Source organism: Camelus ferus, chromosome 1 (genome assembly GCF_009834535.1).
Source record: "Camelus ferus isolate YT-003-E chromosome 1, BCGSAC_Cfer_1.0, whole genome shotgun sequence".
NCBI classification, from domain to species: Eukaryota; Metazoa; Chordata; class Mammalia; order Artiodactyla; family Camelidae; genus Camelus; species Camelus ferus.
In genome coordinates this window covers 56,330,901-56,346,905 of record NC_045696.1, presented here as the reverse complement: position 1 = coordinate 56,346,905, position 16,005 = coordinate 56,330,901, and the positions used below count along the sequence as shown (strand labels likewise).

At 47.3% G+C, this 16,005-nt stretch overlaps 1 protein-coding gene across 3 annotated transcripts in view; it reads left to right on the top strand.

The window, feature by feature from the left end:
- Positions 1-15,487, top strand: part of GPR156 (G protein-coupled receptor 156) — a 102,061-nt gene extending 86,574 nt beyond the window's left edge. For all 3 annotated transcript variants that reach the window (XM_032480008.1, XM_032479995.1, XM_032479999.1), the window contains 2 exons: positions 8,067-8,225; positions 12,379-15,487. In XM_032480008.1, coding sequence (XP_032335899.1) covers positions 8,067-8,225; positions 12,379-13,707 — 1,488 coding nt within the window. In that variant the 3' untranslated portion in view covers positions 13,708-15,487. The remainder of the gene's footprint in view (positions 1-8,066; positions 8,226-12,378) is intronic.
- The last annotated feature ends 518 nt before the right edge of the window (positions 15,488-16,005 follow it).

Genomic DNA, 16,005 nt, shown 5'->3' with positions numbered 1-16,005 from the left:
GGAGGGCAGGTCAGAGCCACGGAGCAGTGTCCCCACTTCTGCCCTGGCGGCTTCTCACAGAAACTGCTTTCCCACCCACCTTCCAGTCCGCTTCACACATCCTCAGCCCCCCTTCACCCTGAAAATGTCATTTCTTTTCCTAGCCCGGGAGTGAGGAATCTTTCCTTCTTTCCTGTTTGCGGCTGCATGTTCACAGGGGAAAAGGCGTTTTGACCTTTATGCAATTTAACATGCTTTTTTACCTTTTTATTAGAGAAAAATGTAGAACATTCCTTTTCTTTTCATAATAAGGAAAAATAAAAACTAAATTAAAAATGTGTTTCTTATTATGAGGATTAAGGAAAAAGCAAATGGGAGGAAGACAGAAGGAGAAATTTCCAGACAGCCAAGAGAAAGAAAGGGAGTCAGAGGAAAAGGTGAAGGAATCCACCGGCTCTGAAAGGAAAGTGAGGTTAAATTATTCACGTATGCCCCAGGTACCACTGAACCACACACATTCAAGTCAGTGAACTTGGCATTAGGCACTTTTCCTAGGTTCCTGCTAGCTCTTTTTTTCTTCCCCCATGAGGCCTCCCGTCATCCCACGACTCCCTCAAGACCGCATCCTGACTCCCACTGCATCTTCCAGTTGGCTAAGAATGACTTCTCCATGAGGGAGCTAACCCGTAATTAAAGTTCTGGCTGATGGAGGGTGACAGTGTGTTTATAAAAGGGAAGAGAGCACTTTGGGGCACAACAGTGTGACTCAGGCGTAGGCCCTTTACTCTCCTTCCCTTTCATACATTCTCATCAAAATACTCAAGAGAATGAACAAATATGAAAAAAGCTGTAGAAGCAGCTCTAAAAATCAAGGATGGATATTGCCTCTGTGCCAAAAATGAGAGAACTTTTTGTTGAATCTTAGTATTATCAGAACTGGACTGAAGGAAGCCAGTGAGAGCTGCGTCTTACTTGTCTGGGATGTAGCCGGAAAGGGCTATGAAAAGCCAGGGCTGTTCCTCCCTGGGAGGTAGGGAAAAGAGAGTGGAGAGGAGACTTTTGGGAAGCCCACCCCTTAGGCCCTGGGGTCAACATTATTGATTGATAACCCATCCCCCCATTGCCAAACCCTTTCTTCCTTGTTCACCTCCACTATGTAGGCTGAAAGAGCTAAACACTTGCTCTGCCAGGGGTGACAACTTTGAACACTAAAGGTTTCCTGAGAGGCTTCTGAGAAAGCTTTTGCTTTCCTAAAAAAGCTATAGGTGTGGTTGGCATCATCTCTTCTACCTTCTACTTACCCTGAATGTTTGTGACACCTGGGGCTATGGCAATCATCTTGTGGTGATGAGGGAAAAGCCAAGAAAATGTATTTACTACAGCAGGAAACTATAGCTCTTCCCATGTAAGACTATACATTCAGAAGGAAAGGACCTAAGAAGAGATTCTGTAGTTCACAAGAAGAGGACCACAAATTTCTGATTTAGAGAAGCTGTCTTCCTCTGAAGTAAAATAGATTTTTTTAACTGAAGCATAATCAGTTAAAATGTGTCAATTTCTGGTGTACAGCATAATGTCCCAGTCATGCATATGTATACATATATTCGTTTTCATATTCTTTTTCATTAAAGGTTATTACAAGATACTGAATGTAGTTCCTTGTGCTATACAGTAGAAGTTTGTTCTTTTATCTGTTTTTATACATAGTGGTTAACCTTTGCAAATCTCAAATTCCCAAATGTATCCCTTCCCACTCCCTTTCCCCCAGTAACCATAAAATTATTTACTATGTCTGTTTTGTAGATGAGTTCATAGTGTCCTCTTTTTTCTTTTCTTTTCTTTTTTTTTTTTTAGATTCCACATATGAGTGATATCATATGGTATTTTTCTTTCTCTTTCTGGCTTACTTCACTTAGAATGACGATCGCCAGGTCCATCCATGTTGCTGCAAATGCCCTTATTTTATTCTTTTTTATTGCTGAGTAGTATTCCATTGTATAAATATACCATATCTTCTTTATCCAGTCATCGATTAATGGACATTTAGGTTGTTTCCATGTCTTGGCTAGTGTATATAGTGTGGCTATGAATATTGGGGTGCATGTATCTTTTTGAATTAAGAGTTCCCTCAGGATATATACTCAGGAATGGGATTGCTGGATCATATAGTAAGTCTATTTTTAGTTTTTTGAGGAATCTCCATACTGATTTCCACAATGGCTGCACCAAACTACGTTCCCACCAACAGTGTGGTAGGGTTTTCCTTTTCTCCACACCTTCTCCAGCGTTTATTGTTTGTGGACTTTTGAATGAAGGCCATTCTGCCTGGTGTGAGGTGATACCTCATTGTAGTTTTGATTTGCATTTCTCTGATAATTAATGATATTGAGCATTTTTTCATGTGCCTATTGGCCATTTGTATGTCTTCACTGGAGAATTGCTTTTTTAGATCTTCTGCCCATTTCTGGATTGGGTGGTTTGTTTTTTTCTTATTAAGTTGTATGAGCTGTTTATATATTCTGGAAATTAAACCTTTGTCAGTCACATCACTTACAAATATTTTCTCCCATTCCATAGGTTGTCATTTTGTTTTGCTTATGGTTTCCTTTGCTGTGCAAAACCTTGTAAGTTTAATAGGTCCCATTTGTTAATGTTTGCTTTTATTTCTATTGCCTGGGTAGACTGCTAAGATTTATGTTAGAGAATGTTTTGCCTATGTTTTCTTCTAGGAGGTTTATTGTGTCTTGTCTTATATTTAAGTCTTTAAGCCATTTTGAGTTTATTTTGTGTATGGTATGAGGGAGTGTTCTAACTTCATTGATTTACATGCTGCTGTCCAGTTTTCCTAACACTACTTGCTGAATAGACTGTCTTTTTTCCATTGCATATTCTTTCCTCCTTTGTTGAAGATTAATTGACCGTAGGTCTGTGGATTTACTTCTGGGCTCTCTGTTCTGTTCCATTGATCCGTATGTCTGTTTTTTATGCCAGTACCATACTGTTTTCATTACTGTAGCTCTGTAGTATTGTCTGAAGTCTGGGAGGGTTATTCCTCCAGCTTCGTTCTTTTTCCTCAGTATTGCTTTGGCAATTCTGGATCTTCTGTGACTCCATTTAAATTTTAGGATTATTTGTTCTAGTTCTGTGAAAAATGTCCTGGGTAATTTGATAGGGATTGCATTAAATCTGTAGATTGCCATGAGCAGTATGGCCATTTTTACAATATTGATTCTTCCAATTCAAGAGCATGGGATATCATTCCATTTCTTAAAGTCATCTTTAATTTCTTTAATCAGTGTTTTGTAGTTCTCCACATATAAGTCTTTCACCTCCTTGGTCAAATTTATTCCTAAATATTTTATTGTTTTGGATGCGATTTTAAATGGGATTGTTTCTTTACTTTCTTTTCCTGCTATTTCGTTGTTAGTGTAAAGAAATGCAACTGATTTCTGTATGTTAATCTTGTATCCTGCTGCCTTGCTGAATTCTTTTATCAGCTCTAGTAGTTTTTGTGTGGAGCTTTTAGGGTTTTCTATATAAAATATCATGTCATCCACATATAGTGACAATTTTACCTCTTCTCTTCCAGTCTGGATCCCTTTTATTTTAGAATAAGTTTTCACAAGATACCTTTTTAGTCTTGTCAATAAAATTCAAAGGATACTGCCTCTCTTCAACTGAAGCAAACCATCATGAAAAGGACATAATCTTAAATCATGAAATATTGAATAAGAATGAAAAATATTATGTTAACTTTAAAATCCCAGCAGAAGCAATGAATAGGCAGTTGGACATGGCAAAATACTGAATTAGTGGATTAATCTAAGGAAATAGAAAACAAGGAAACAAATAAAAAATGAGAGACTAAATAAGAAATATGGAGAACAGATCTAAGGATACAATTTAGAGCTAGTAGGAGTCTCTGAAAGAGGACAAGATAATTTGGGGCAGAATTAATCACCAAGGATCTATTAGAAGAAAGCCTTTCTGATCTAAAACAAGACCTCCATCTGAAAATGGAGTGAATTAGTAAACTTGCATGATGCAGCCCTACTTGGGTCTCTTCTCTCCACACTGGCCTCTGTCCCTCTTGCATCCTAAGCCTCAGATTTCCACTCTTCTCGGTGTTTAAATCCTCAGCCTCTAGGACAGAAGTGACATCTAGGTACACTCCCATCTATACACAGACATAAAATTGCAGGATGAAGTTCAGCCTGGAATCTGACTTGCAGGTTTGAACTACACAACAAGCACTTGGTTTGTTGAAGCGGAGTGGAAATGGAATTAAATGGGGGATGGTACAGGAACTGGGCAGAGGGACAGAGTTGGCCTTTCTCTTTCCTTCTCTCTCCCTCAGCCCTCCTGTCTGTCTTGAGTGTACTTTCTCATATTCTGTCTTTTCTATTTTCTCTCTCATGCTTTTCCTCCTCTTGAACTGACCATGATCTGAAACTAAAAAATATATTTTATAGGCTATTGTATTTTAGGTTTAGGAGCTAAATCTTTTTCAAAGTATAAAAGTAACAGGTTTGTTGGGGTTTGTGTGCCCCTGAATTGATTTTCTCCTCTGGCTGGGTGGCCTTTGGTTAAAGAAGGATGCTCCCAGTGAGACCTGAGACTGGGTATTCCTAGGACAGTGGAATGGCTGAGCATATTTGGAAAAGTGTGTGAGGAGAGCCACATGGGGAGGGAAAGGGACAGGAAGGTGGGCTTCCTTCTTGCTACTGAGCCTTCAGACTGGACTCTGATGGGAGAAATTTATGAAAGCAAAGGCACAGATATCTCAAGGGTAGCCAGGCAGTGCTAGAAAGCTGGGTGAATTGGATGACGTTACTGAAAAAGCAAGCAGACCAAGTAGCATTCTCAGAGGCCCTCAGGAAATGCCTAAGTGTTTATGCCAAACACTGAGGTCATCACCAGCAATGAGCCAACCCCTGCTTTTGTGGTTTGAATGTGACTTATCCTCCCACACATTCTCCTCCTCTGCCTCTGCCTTTGGGAGGCAGGTGGGGTCCTGAAGTCAGACGTTATTTTCTCATCTAAACCCACCAAGTGTTCATCTACTCCTCTGTGAAGGTGCCTGTGACTTTCTGCTCTTCCTTTTAGCTCTCTGTAAATGTCACAGCAACCCTACTAGACAAATGAGCTTTTTCTTTTTTTTTTTTTTGAAGCCCCAAAGGCAGTCTTAATTTTTTTAAATAGAAGTATTGGGGATTGAACCCAGGACCTCATGCATGCTAAGCACACACTCTACCACTGAGCTATATCCACCCTCTGCCACCAGATGAGCTTTCTAGTATATGTGCTGCTGAATTGAGCACCCCCAGATGAACTTTTTAAAGAAAAGCTTCCTTCATTTGTATATCTGTCAATCCATTTACTAACTGCTGGGAACATGCAGTTAAACACACAGCCCCATTCTCAGTCTACTTGGGAGCGGATGTGAAAGGATTTATAATACATATTATAAAGTGTTTGAGGAAGTCATGTCACGCTATGATGAGGAAGGGGTGTCCCAGCCTGTGTGGGGACTCAGTGACACAGTCTCAGAAAATGGGGTGTTTGGGCCCATCTTGAAGTAGGATTAAGAGCTCACTGAGCAGACTAGGGGGGAGCAGTGGGTGGCATTTCAGACGAGGGGTCTCCCTGACCAGAGGCGGAGAGGTATGAGAGAGAAGAGGAGGTGTTTGGAACACCCGGAGTCTGTGCTCTTCTCAAAGCACAAATCAAAACAAGGGGAGTAGCAGGTGAGAGAGGCACGAGGGGTGAACTTCTGAAGGCCCGGGAGCATCCTGCTCTGGAGCTGAGGCTTAGTCCCACTGTGCTGGTTTCCTAGTGCTGCTGTAACAAACTACCACGTGTTGAGGGCCTTAAACCGATACAGATTGCTAGCTTAAGTTCTGGAGCTCAGAAATCTAACGTGGGCCTTGTTTGGCTGAAATCAAGGTGTTAGTAGGTCTGCGTTCCTGCTGGAGCCTTGTGGGGAGAATCTGTTTCCCTGCCTTTCCTAGTGTCCACCTGCCGCCTGCATTCTTTGACTCGCAGGTCCTCCCTCCCTCTTCAGAGCCAACAGTGCAGCATCTCGTAATCTCTCTTTCTATTGTCACATCTCTCCCGCCTCCCTCTTATAAGGACTCTTGTGATTGATTACATTGGGCCCGCCTGGATGATCTGGAACAATCTCCCCGTCTCAAAATTTTAAACTCAGTAACATTTGCAAAATCCCTTTTGCCATGGACGGTAACATATTCACAAAGTTACAGGGATCAGGAGGGAAACATCTTTTGGGGGCCGTTCTCTGCCTCCTGCACCCACATAGCCCAGATGCTGAGAAAATAATGCTACGCTGGTCCTTCTGAAGAAAGGGCGTTGACGAGCTCCTGAAATTGTTAGCTAAGGGTGATTTATAGCCATATTCTAGAAATCCTAAAGGGTCAAGTACAAGACCAGGACCAGGACCTTCACAAGGGAATTAAGGGGGAGGGGGTTGAAGGCAGGGGCTTTATTCGAGGGGCACCCTGGCTGCATGCAGCCTGCTTCGGGTGAGACAGACCAAAAGCCTTGGAAGTGCGCTTGCACTAGTGTTGAGCAGTCCCTCCAGCAGCCCTGCAGGGAGGGCTTGGACTCAGGGTGCTGTGGGGAGAGAAGGGAAGAGCTGTGCTGCTAAGGGGCCCTGAGGGGGCGCAGAGCTACGGCAGCACTGCTAGGGGCCGTGCTAGGAGAGCGACGCTGGGGGCTGCTTCATCCACCCACCCCTACCCCTGCAACTCCTGCGCTCCAGCAACTCCTGAGGAGGACAGTGAGATGATGGCACCCTAGGGAGGGGCCTTCAAGAAGGGTATCTGAGAAGGGAGGTTCCTGGCCTGACCCAGCACAGGTTACTCTGACTCCGGTACCGTGGACTCATGCTGAGTCAACCGCAGACCAAAGAGGACTTGAGCAGGATGTGGCATTGAAATTGATGGTGGGATTTATAATCCTATCTGGGATTTACCAAATTTGGGTTGTATTCCATAGTCAGAGCTTAGTAAGTATTTGACAAGCGAGCAAAGACATCCCAGGATCCCTTGAGACTCCCCACAGACACCTTAGCAGCATTTCTAGAGCTAAGGGGCCAGAGTGCCCAGCGTCCATCACTAGGGCTCTTAATTATGGGAATCCCTAAGGAGAAAAGGAGACACCTCAAGCCCTTTCGGTTCCCCTGGCATTTGTGTCACTGGCATTTGCTAGGAAGAGACAGTGTCCCAGAGGCTCAGGTGCGTGCCCTTGTTTGTGAATGTTCCATGTTCAGTCCCGTCCCTGGTATCCATGGACTGTTTCTCAAAACCAGTTTCCCCTGAAAAACGTTCCCTAGGCCCCTCCCCGTTGACAGTCTCTGTGTTCACCGGCTGTGCTGAGGGTGGGCCGTGCAGCGCAGTGCGCGGGCTACAGCGGAGGCCCTGCTCTAACTGGGGTCCTCCTCCTTCTGAGTCTCTGCTCGTTTGTCAGGGAAGAAGACGGTCAGGTCGCCGGCCTATCGTTCTATCATCTTTTCTTGATTTTTATTGACATTTGTGGTTTTCTTTTTGTCTGAGCCTTGACTATTGATTTGGGTTAGAAGTCTTCCAGCGAGGAGCTGGGTTTTCAATAGCAGTAAGCATACCATTACTCAACAAGTGAGACTAATTAAGAACAGCTGCACACAACAAAAACCAGCTTCATTTGAAACATACAGTGTTTAGATTGCTTAACCCCGGTATTGCTCCTAAACTCTGGCTTGAGAATGCGGCCCTCGAAGTACACCTCAACTCTGCTTTTCTTTGGCCAGTCGGGCAGTGGGTAGGTAGATGGGTCAAGCTGAGATTTTTCTACGTCATCAACCTGACATCTTCCTTTGGCACTTTTTAAATGATTCAATTTTAACATTCTCTAAACCTTCTGTCATTGCTATCTGTGAACCATCCAGAGTAAAGTAGATTTTAAGGGGAGAATAGTTTGTGCCTGTGTGTATCTGTGACACTGTCATTCCTTGGTGTTTTTGGGAAATGGAGAGAATGTGTTTCTGGGTGTGTAATTAAATAAATAACATGTGTTCTTTTATCTAACAGCTGAAGCAATGGAAGGTATTTGAAGAGGAAAACCAAACAATCAGACGCATGGCCAAGTATTTCAGCACTCCCAGCAAAAGCTTGCATAGCCAGTATGGTGAGGAACAGAATTGCCATGTTAGAGGAGAGAAAAATTCCATGGAGAGACTCCTCACAGAAGTAAGCTAGACCCTGCCTGGTGGGTTCTCTGTAAAGAACTCCAGCCGCGCTTTGGTGGGCCCCAGATGTCTCATCGCTAACATTCTTTCTCCGCCCATTTCCCCACTTCCTAGCCATTCCTGTTTCCCTTAGCAGCGAGCAGAGCCTCAGTGCTCCCCCAATGCCCTTCCCACTGCTGACCCTCACCCACTTCATGCATTCATGCGACGGATGTCTGCCAGGCATTGTGCTAAGTGCTGGTGAACAAAACAGATATCGTCCTCACCTTCATGGAGCTCACAGTGTAGCGGAGGAAATAGAAATTGATCAAGTAAACATATAAATGGTGATGTTATGAAGGGAAAAATCAGAGTGGCAAAAAAGAGTAATGGGGAACCTAATTTAGAGTGGTCAGAGAAGACTCCCTGAACTGAGAACTAAAGGTTAACTATAAATTAACCAGGGAAAGAGTGCAGGGAAAAGCATTCCAAGTGAGGGGAGCAGCATTGCAAAGGCCCTGAGTAGTGGTGGACGCTAGCTTCCGCTGTATGACATATTCTTTCTTTACATTCTTTCTAAGATCTTACAGGACCCCTTACTGTCTTTTCTGGGTTCTAACTAGAAATCTCAACCATCCTACCAACCTAGAAAATCAAGAAATGTCTAAAGATAGGGAGGAGGGCTGAATAGAGCCTCTGAATCTCATAGTCTCACCAAAGGGGGACCTGGCAGCCCCAGTTCTTTCTTCTGTTCTGGAGCCAGAATTGGCACCTGTCCCAGAACTAGGCAGACTGGTGTGGGCTTGAAGAAAGCACAGGGGAAGGCTTGAGGCTGCCCTACCTCAGAGGAGGCACGGAGCCCAGAGGAATTAGTCAGTTTCTTCACAATAACAAAATTATATTCCTTTTATTTACTTATTTTTGGGGGGTCAAGAACATACCTGAGTGGGCACTATTTGGGAAACTATGCTTTTTTGTATTGGACTGACACCTGGGTAGCAGCAGTCCCTGTGTGAGAGGGTGGTGTGATGGGGACCTAAGAAACACCACCAGTGAAGGGGTTCAGCAGCCCAGGCACCCACTGTCTGTGCGCCTCAGCCTCACACCCCGTCCCCTCGGTCTGGGCCTTTTTCATCCATTAGATTAATACTTCTCCACTTCTTTACTGTTTATGAAGCATCTAGGACCATTTCAAAGCCAGATTTCTTCCCACCTGGCAAAGGAGTAGTGTTGCCTTTGATAGTCTGTGAAGTCTTCAAAGAAGCGTTCTTTTTTAGCTAAACAGAAGGCCAGAAACTTGGCAAGGACACCCAGAATGGGTTTCATTCACAACCCGCTGGTGTTGGAACAGCCAAGTGGCCTGACTCTTCAGCCTCATAGTAATTTGTGACGTGCTTCATGTGCTTCTGCCATGCTACCCTGCTTCCCACGCAGTGACTGAATCTGCTCTATCCAGAAAGATGCCTTGAGTCTGCAGGGGAAGGGCCCTAACAGGGAGCAGATGCATACTCAGTGAAGTGCTGACCTCCTGCCCCCGACACCCCACACCTGGAGCATCCTTCCCAGAACAAGCCTGAGAGCCAGCAGCCCATCCCAGGATGCTGTGGCAGGTCAAGAGAGGTCCCAGCTTCAGCACCGCCAGTGGATAAAGTATCTCCCCTGACTCCACATGTGCACAAACCCTGAGTCCAACATCTCAGCTGCTCTTCCGTCCTCCACAGCCCCTCTGTCACCCTGGTGTCCTCCTCTACTTTCCCATGATCTGGGCGGTCCATCCTATTCTTGCCTCCCTTGCCTTAAGGCAGGGGTCCCCGGAGGCCTTATGGGGCAGCATCCGTCCCTGACTTCCCAGGCTGTTTGGAGGCCAGCAGCTAGAACCTTCCCAGAGCTTGAAGAACCTCCCTTCGACACTCTGCAGCAGAGGAAACTCACCTATTACTTTGAAACATAGAAACAAGAGATTCTGTTTTCTCCCCGTGGCCTGCACCTTATAAAACATGCCTGTGGATGCTTTGCTTCCCTGGATGTGCCCAAAATAATCGTTAAGAAGCTCATTTAAATGCAGCTGCCACGTTTGGTCAGATTTGGGGCTCAGGATGGCAGTGCCTCACACACCATGCCTCTGATTAGTACACAGCCACGGTGCAAACAGAGCCCCACTTTCTTTTCTCGAAGAAGGGAGATTTACTGATGAGGCTGATGTTCCTAAAACTGTCACCAGCCAGCTTGGTGTGCGGGGAAAAGAATATTCTTCCCAACTCAGTGTTTCTACAGTTTTCCTACACTCAAAGGAACTTGTGGACACAGCACAAAAAGGCAGCACTCAGGGTTCAGTTGCCGGGGTAGCTGTCATCAGCTGATGGCTTCATGAGAAGGAAGAGGGCTGGGGGTCCCTCCAGTGCAGCCAGCACAGCCAGCCCTGTGAGACCCTCAGAGAGATACCTGGTACCACTCAGATATGAAAAGCCTGAGCGAATGTCTCCGTTACTCATCCCCTCTGCTCCTCGTGAGCCCTTGAGTCACTGCACTTCCCCAACAACGCCCAGCCCTTGCTGCCCTGTGGCTGAGAAGGGAGAATGCGGGCAGATGCTCAGCTGCAGGTCCCTTCCGCTTATTCACCAGTTACTCACTGGTCTGGGACTCCTTCCTGATGATAAAAGAAGTAGACTAAACCAGGTTGAACTGGGAGTACCAATAATCAGAAAAATCACCTTCCTGCTTAGAAACACGGAGCAGTAGAGCTGCCTTGGCGTTGCTGCCAGAAGACTATTACGGGGCTTGTTTACTTACTTTACGGCTCCCTCGAAGGGTCGCTTCTGGGGAACTTGTCCGTATCTACCTGAGAAGAAACCACAGGTTCAGTCCGCAGGCAACTTGTGTCAGGTATCCTAAAGAGGGGAAACATCCTTTTATTCTAGGGTATAAAAAATGGATGTCCAGATGCTCATCCTCAGCTTCTAAAGACGATGGCAACAAAGAGGCAGCATTTTGGTATTGGGACAAGGACTTCCTGGAACATAGCGCTTGTTTAATTATCTCCTCCAAACCCTCGACCTCATGTTATCTGAACCAAGACCATCAGTTCCCCATGAGAATTTCTTTGCTGCTCCATTACCTTTGAATATCCATAATTTCAGAAGATGGACACAAGGCCTGAGCTAGACAGTCACTACTGTACCACCAGAGGATTCTCAGGGCACACCCACTGCCACTAACTCTTCCTCCTACTTCATGTCCCAAGGTCTCAGAGTTACAACAGGCACATCTCTGTAGCTGTCGTCTGCCAGCATCCCAGGCACAGCTTATTTATCAACTAACAGCCTTGCAGCAGGTAGGCAGCTCCTGGCAGAACTGCCCCAGCCTCATTTATCTTCTGGGCTCCCTTCTAGTTCTATTGAATCAAGTTATCAGGGACCTACTCCCGGTAATCCTATTTTTTTAAGCTTCTCCAATAATTTTGATACAATTTCTTCTTTGGGAGATATTGACAGCTGATAGTGCCACATGATAGCTTCAGCCCCCCACCCCTAGGTTCCAGCCAGAAGAGGTGAAAATATCAGCCTGAGATTCTCATTGGCTCTTGGCTCCAATCTTGTCACTTTGACCCAGGAATCTCCATCCTTCTCCCTGTTCTTCCCATTTTCTAGGCTGTCTAGCAAGAGGCAAAATTCTTGTTTTCCCATTCATTCATCTCCTTGAGTGGTGCCTCAAGGTCATCTGTATTTTGCAAAAGTGTGATATCCCCAGAGTTGGGCCATCCCAAACATTATTCAGACTGTGTCCTGCAGAGTGACCTGACCCCCTCAATTCTGAAGAAAGTTGAGAGGGCGCTGCAGCAGCCAGCAGGCAGCTAGACTTAGACTGTGCCCCATCCTCCCTTCTCACAGACAGTGCCACAGCCTGGGGACAACGCGGGGATTAAGATCGTACAACAACAGTAAATCAAGGTTAATCTTTATTGAGCACCATAGTCCATTGTCATGCTAATCACTTTATGTGCATCAACTCATCTCACTCATGGGGGTCCCTCCTCAGAGCCTGAGATCACCAGCTAATACGCAGAGAAGCTGAGATTTAAATCAAGGTCCTCCAATGCCACGCTTTCTCCACCTTAGGACATAGTGTGAAAACCCTCAGCAGCATCTTTTGTTGATGGTTTTGCTTTTGTTTCACAGAAAAATGCTGTGATTGAAAGCCTGCAGGAACAAGTAAACAACGCCAAAGAGAAACTGATGAGGCTGATGTCAGCTGAGTGCGCCTATGACCCTCCAGAGGGGGCTGTCCCTCCTGCCTCTTCCCACAGCACAGATGTCCTGGCCGCGGCCTCTGCCCACAGCCTGGCAGCTCAAGGGCCTTCCGAATACCTCTCTGAATCTCAGAACGATACCCGTGCAGCCACCCGGGACTCCCAGAGTGTCTCAGGGCCTTCCTCCAGTGTACAGAACCTCAAGGGGCCTAGGAAGGATGCCAGCCCCTCCTCAGAGCAGAAAGAGAAAATTTCTGACTTGAAAGACTTTTCTGGTCATTTCAATTTGGGCTGCAACCAGAAGCTGTGGGCTGAGCAAAGTCAGGGTGCAGAAGAGAGAGACCAGGTCCCTGTGGCCCTCCACCAGAGCCTCATACCAAGTGGAGAAGGCTCTGTTCCCCAGAGGCAGGGGCAGCTGGGGAACTCAGAGGAGCCCCAAGAGCGACGGTCAAGGGTCAATGCAGTGATCAGGGAGAAGCTTCAGGAAGTACTGCAAGATCTGGGCCTGGGCCCTGAGGCTGCCCTTGGCCCTCCTCTGTCCTGTCCAGGGCAGCCATGGAAGAGCAGCGCTGCCCACAGCCCCCAGAAGACGCCCCTCTCTGAGGAGCTGGGCTTCAGCCCCCACCTGGTGAGGAGAAGGAGGGCAGCACTGCGGGCTCGTTCGCACTTTCCAGGCTCTGTACCCTTGTATGGGGGCCGTCAGGTAAATAGAACTGTTTCTGGGGCGCACCGTGGGCTCAACGTGCAGGACAGGGACAGCCCCTGCCTGGACCCCCAAACTGCTGATTCCAGGGTACCAAGACCCTCTTCTGGGAAGCCTTTACTACTCCCAGATCCTCAAGGCAAGTCAGGCTCCCTGGAGGGCAGCAAACAACAACAGACAGAGCCCCAGGGAGCCCAAGGGAGCCGCGCAACCTTTCCTTACCGGCCTTCTGGTTCTGGCCGGGCAATCTGTCCCACTGCTCCCAACCTGTCCAGAGCCCCAGCAGACCTGCCTGAGCAGCGGCAGCTGCAGTCCCCGGGGTCTCCAGGCTGCCCCTCCCTGTCTTCTCCATGCAGCTACCTTGACACAGAATCCAGCAGCTCAGACGAGCTCTTCTGCCGCTGCCACCGGCCCTACTGTGAAATCTGCTTCCAAAGCTCCTCTGATTCCAGTGGCAGCGACTCCTCAGACACCGACCCTGAGCCTGCAGTGGGGAGTGGCTTCCTGGGAAAAGCTGTGGGCCCGCTCAAAGCCTATCGTGAACTTCAAAGGTGACTTGAAACCCACACTGGTGTGAACAGCAGAGCAAGTCTGGATGTAGAGGTTTGTCCAGGACAAGCTGCACCATGGCCTACAAAGGGAAGGCCAGTTCTGGCCTTCGGGGACTAGACCAGTGCCATGCGTTTGACCAGCCCTCCCCATGTCTCAGCTGTGCTCGCCTGAGCAGTGTGTTACCTTGAGCACTTCTTGATCTATAAAAAGAGGGGTATCGCCTGTCTTGTTACTACCTCACAGCATTCCCATAAAAAACTCCAGTTGAGTGCCCATAAAAGATACCCTTTGGATAAAAGGTGCTAAATGAGCCCAGGGGGATTTCTGTCCTGAGGAGCCTGTGATCTACAAAAGTTTTCATATATACCAGATGAATGGCTGGTAGACAGACAGATGGAGAAATGGAAGGAAAACTTCTGCAGAACCAGAGCTGTGGACTGTGTTGGTTGCGTCCACCTGGCTTTTTGGTGGCAGACCTGCTAGGAAGATAAGTCTCCTCCGTCCTTAGGTATCCCACTCTTGGCTAGGGGTGGTTTTATTTCTGTTCAAGTTGGTGAACAGCACCACCCCCAGGTTCCAGCTTCTGGCTAGACTCAGCTCAGAGCCACCTCTCCACCTCTGTTTGGTGTTCATGTCTTTACAGCATTATGGTGCCTCACCATTGTCCCTGAGGCAGTCAGGTGTCCACTGGGCCACAGGCTGCCCAGATCTCTCTCCGGGACTCGGATGGCACCTGAGCCCCACCCCTTGAACTCTGCTAGTGGTGTGGTTTTGCAGTAGGGGACGCACACACTGGCAATCTCTGCTGAGGTAGGTGAAGCCCTGTTAGTCGAGGGATGCTTTGAGTGCCCTTGGGACCACGTGACCACCGATGGCTACACAAACCTGGAAATAGAAAGTAGGGAAACAGAAAGGAAGAAATGGGGGAGAAGGTAGGAAAGAAAACAGGTTTTGAACGTTTACCTCGAGTCTGGCACGGTACTTGGAAATACCAAAAATCAGCAGTTCCTTACAATAATCCCTTGAAGTGGACACTCGCATTCCCATTTTTACAGATAAGAGTATGAGGCTTTTTGAGACCTGAGGTGGCTTCCCCAACATCACACCGCTGGAGAGTGGAGTGGCCCCAGGGGGGCTTGCCCCACAGCTCGTGGACTCCACGTGGGTCAACTTCCCTGGGCCGCATCTATTCATTGTTCTGAGGGTGGCAGGCCAGACCAGAAAGCCAGGGTAGTGTGGGAAGCTGCCCTGTGCTCACTGTGCAGTCCAGGAGAACAAAACGGGGCTCCTCACCTCAGGAGGCAGCCCCTGCTGCCCCATGGCCTCAGGGGCCCGCTGGACCCCCGACGGGAGCCAGTGAGTCAGTGAAAGCTAAGTGCCAGGGTCTCCTCTGCTGCCAGAGCCACAGGGAAGACACAGCTGGGGCCACTGCACTTGTTGCTGAGCTGTTGTTGTTTACAGGCTATTCCCTGCCCCAACCTGGGTGTGCATCTGCGTGTGCACATGTTTGTGTGCACGAGTTTGGGCCTCCTTAGATATGTCTGGAAGGGGGCATTTGGCTCTAAACGTCTCACAGAAGATGTGTCATGGACTCCCGGTGGCTGCTGACACCTTATGAATCTCCAGACACCAGACCGGGAGGCCCTCCTAGTAACACAGCTTCTTCTGTTGTCGACTTTTAAACACAAATATCATAATTTATTCAGTGTGTGGGTTTGGAGTTTCTGCTTGTGCTGTTTGTATGCTATCCAAGAGATTCCTTAATAAAAGAAATGGCTCCCAAGGCAAAGTCTCTTCAGAAACTGTAGTTTCAGGGCATAGAGAAGACTGAGCCACCCAAAGGGGTGGAGACGCAGCGGCCATTAGAGTTGCTGCTTGCTGACCCTTCTACCAAACTGCCATTCATGACAGATTCTTCTGTGGTCTCCCTGTGCAGCCTCCTATCCCAGAAACACCTGCCCCAGCGGGCAGAGGAAACTCTGGAGACCCTCGACTCTTCCTCCAGAAGAGGAGGTCCTGTGGTTGGGCTTCACCACCTCCTTTCCTCCCAGTATGTCACCACAAGCAGCCTACTGTTCATCAGCGTGAAATATGCAGCCTCTAAACCTGGCAGTCCTTGTAGCCTCTCACTCTCTCTGCTCCTATAGCCTCAGGTCCCGTATCCCAGCCCTTCCACATCTCCAGCCCTCTTCTATCTAGAATTTCTAGATAAAATTTCTTTTCCCTCTTTGTGCACCTTGTGAATTACTCATCCTCCAAGGCTCAGGGAAAGCATGCATTCTCTTTCAGCTCTTTCTGAAC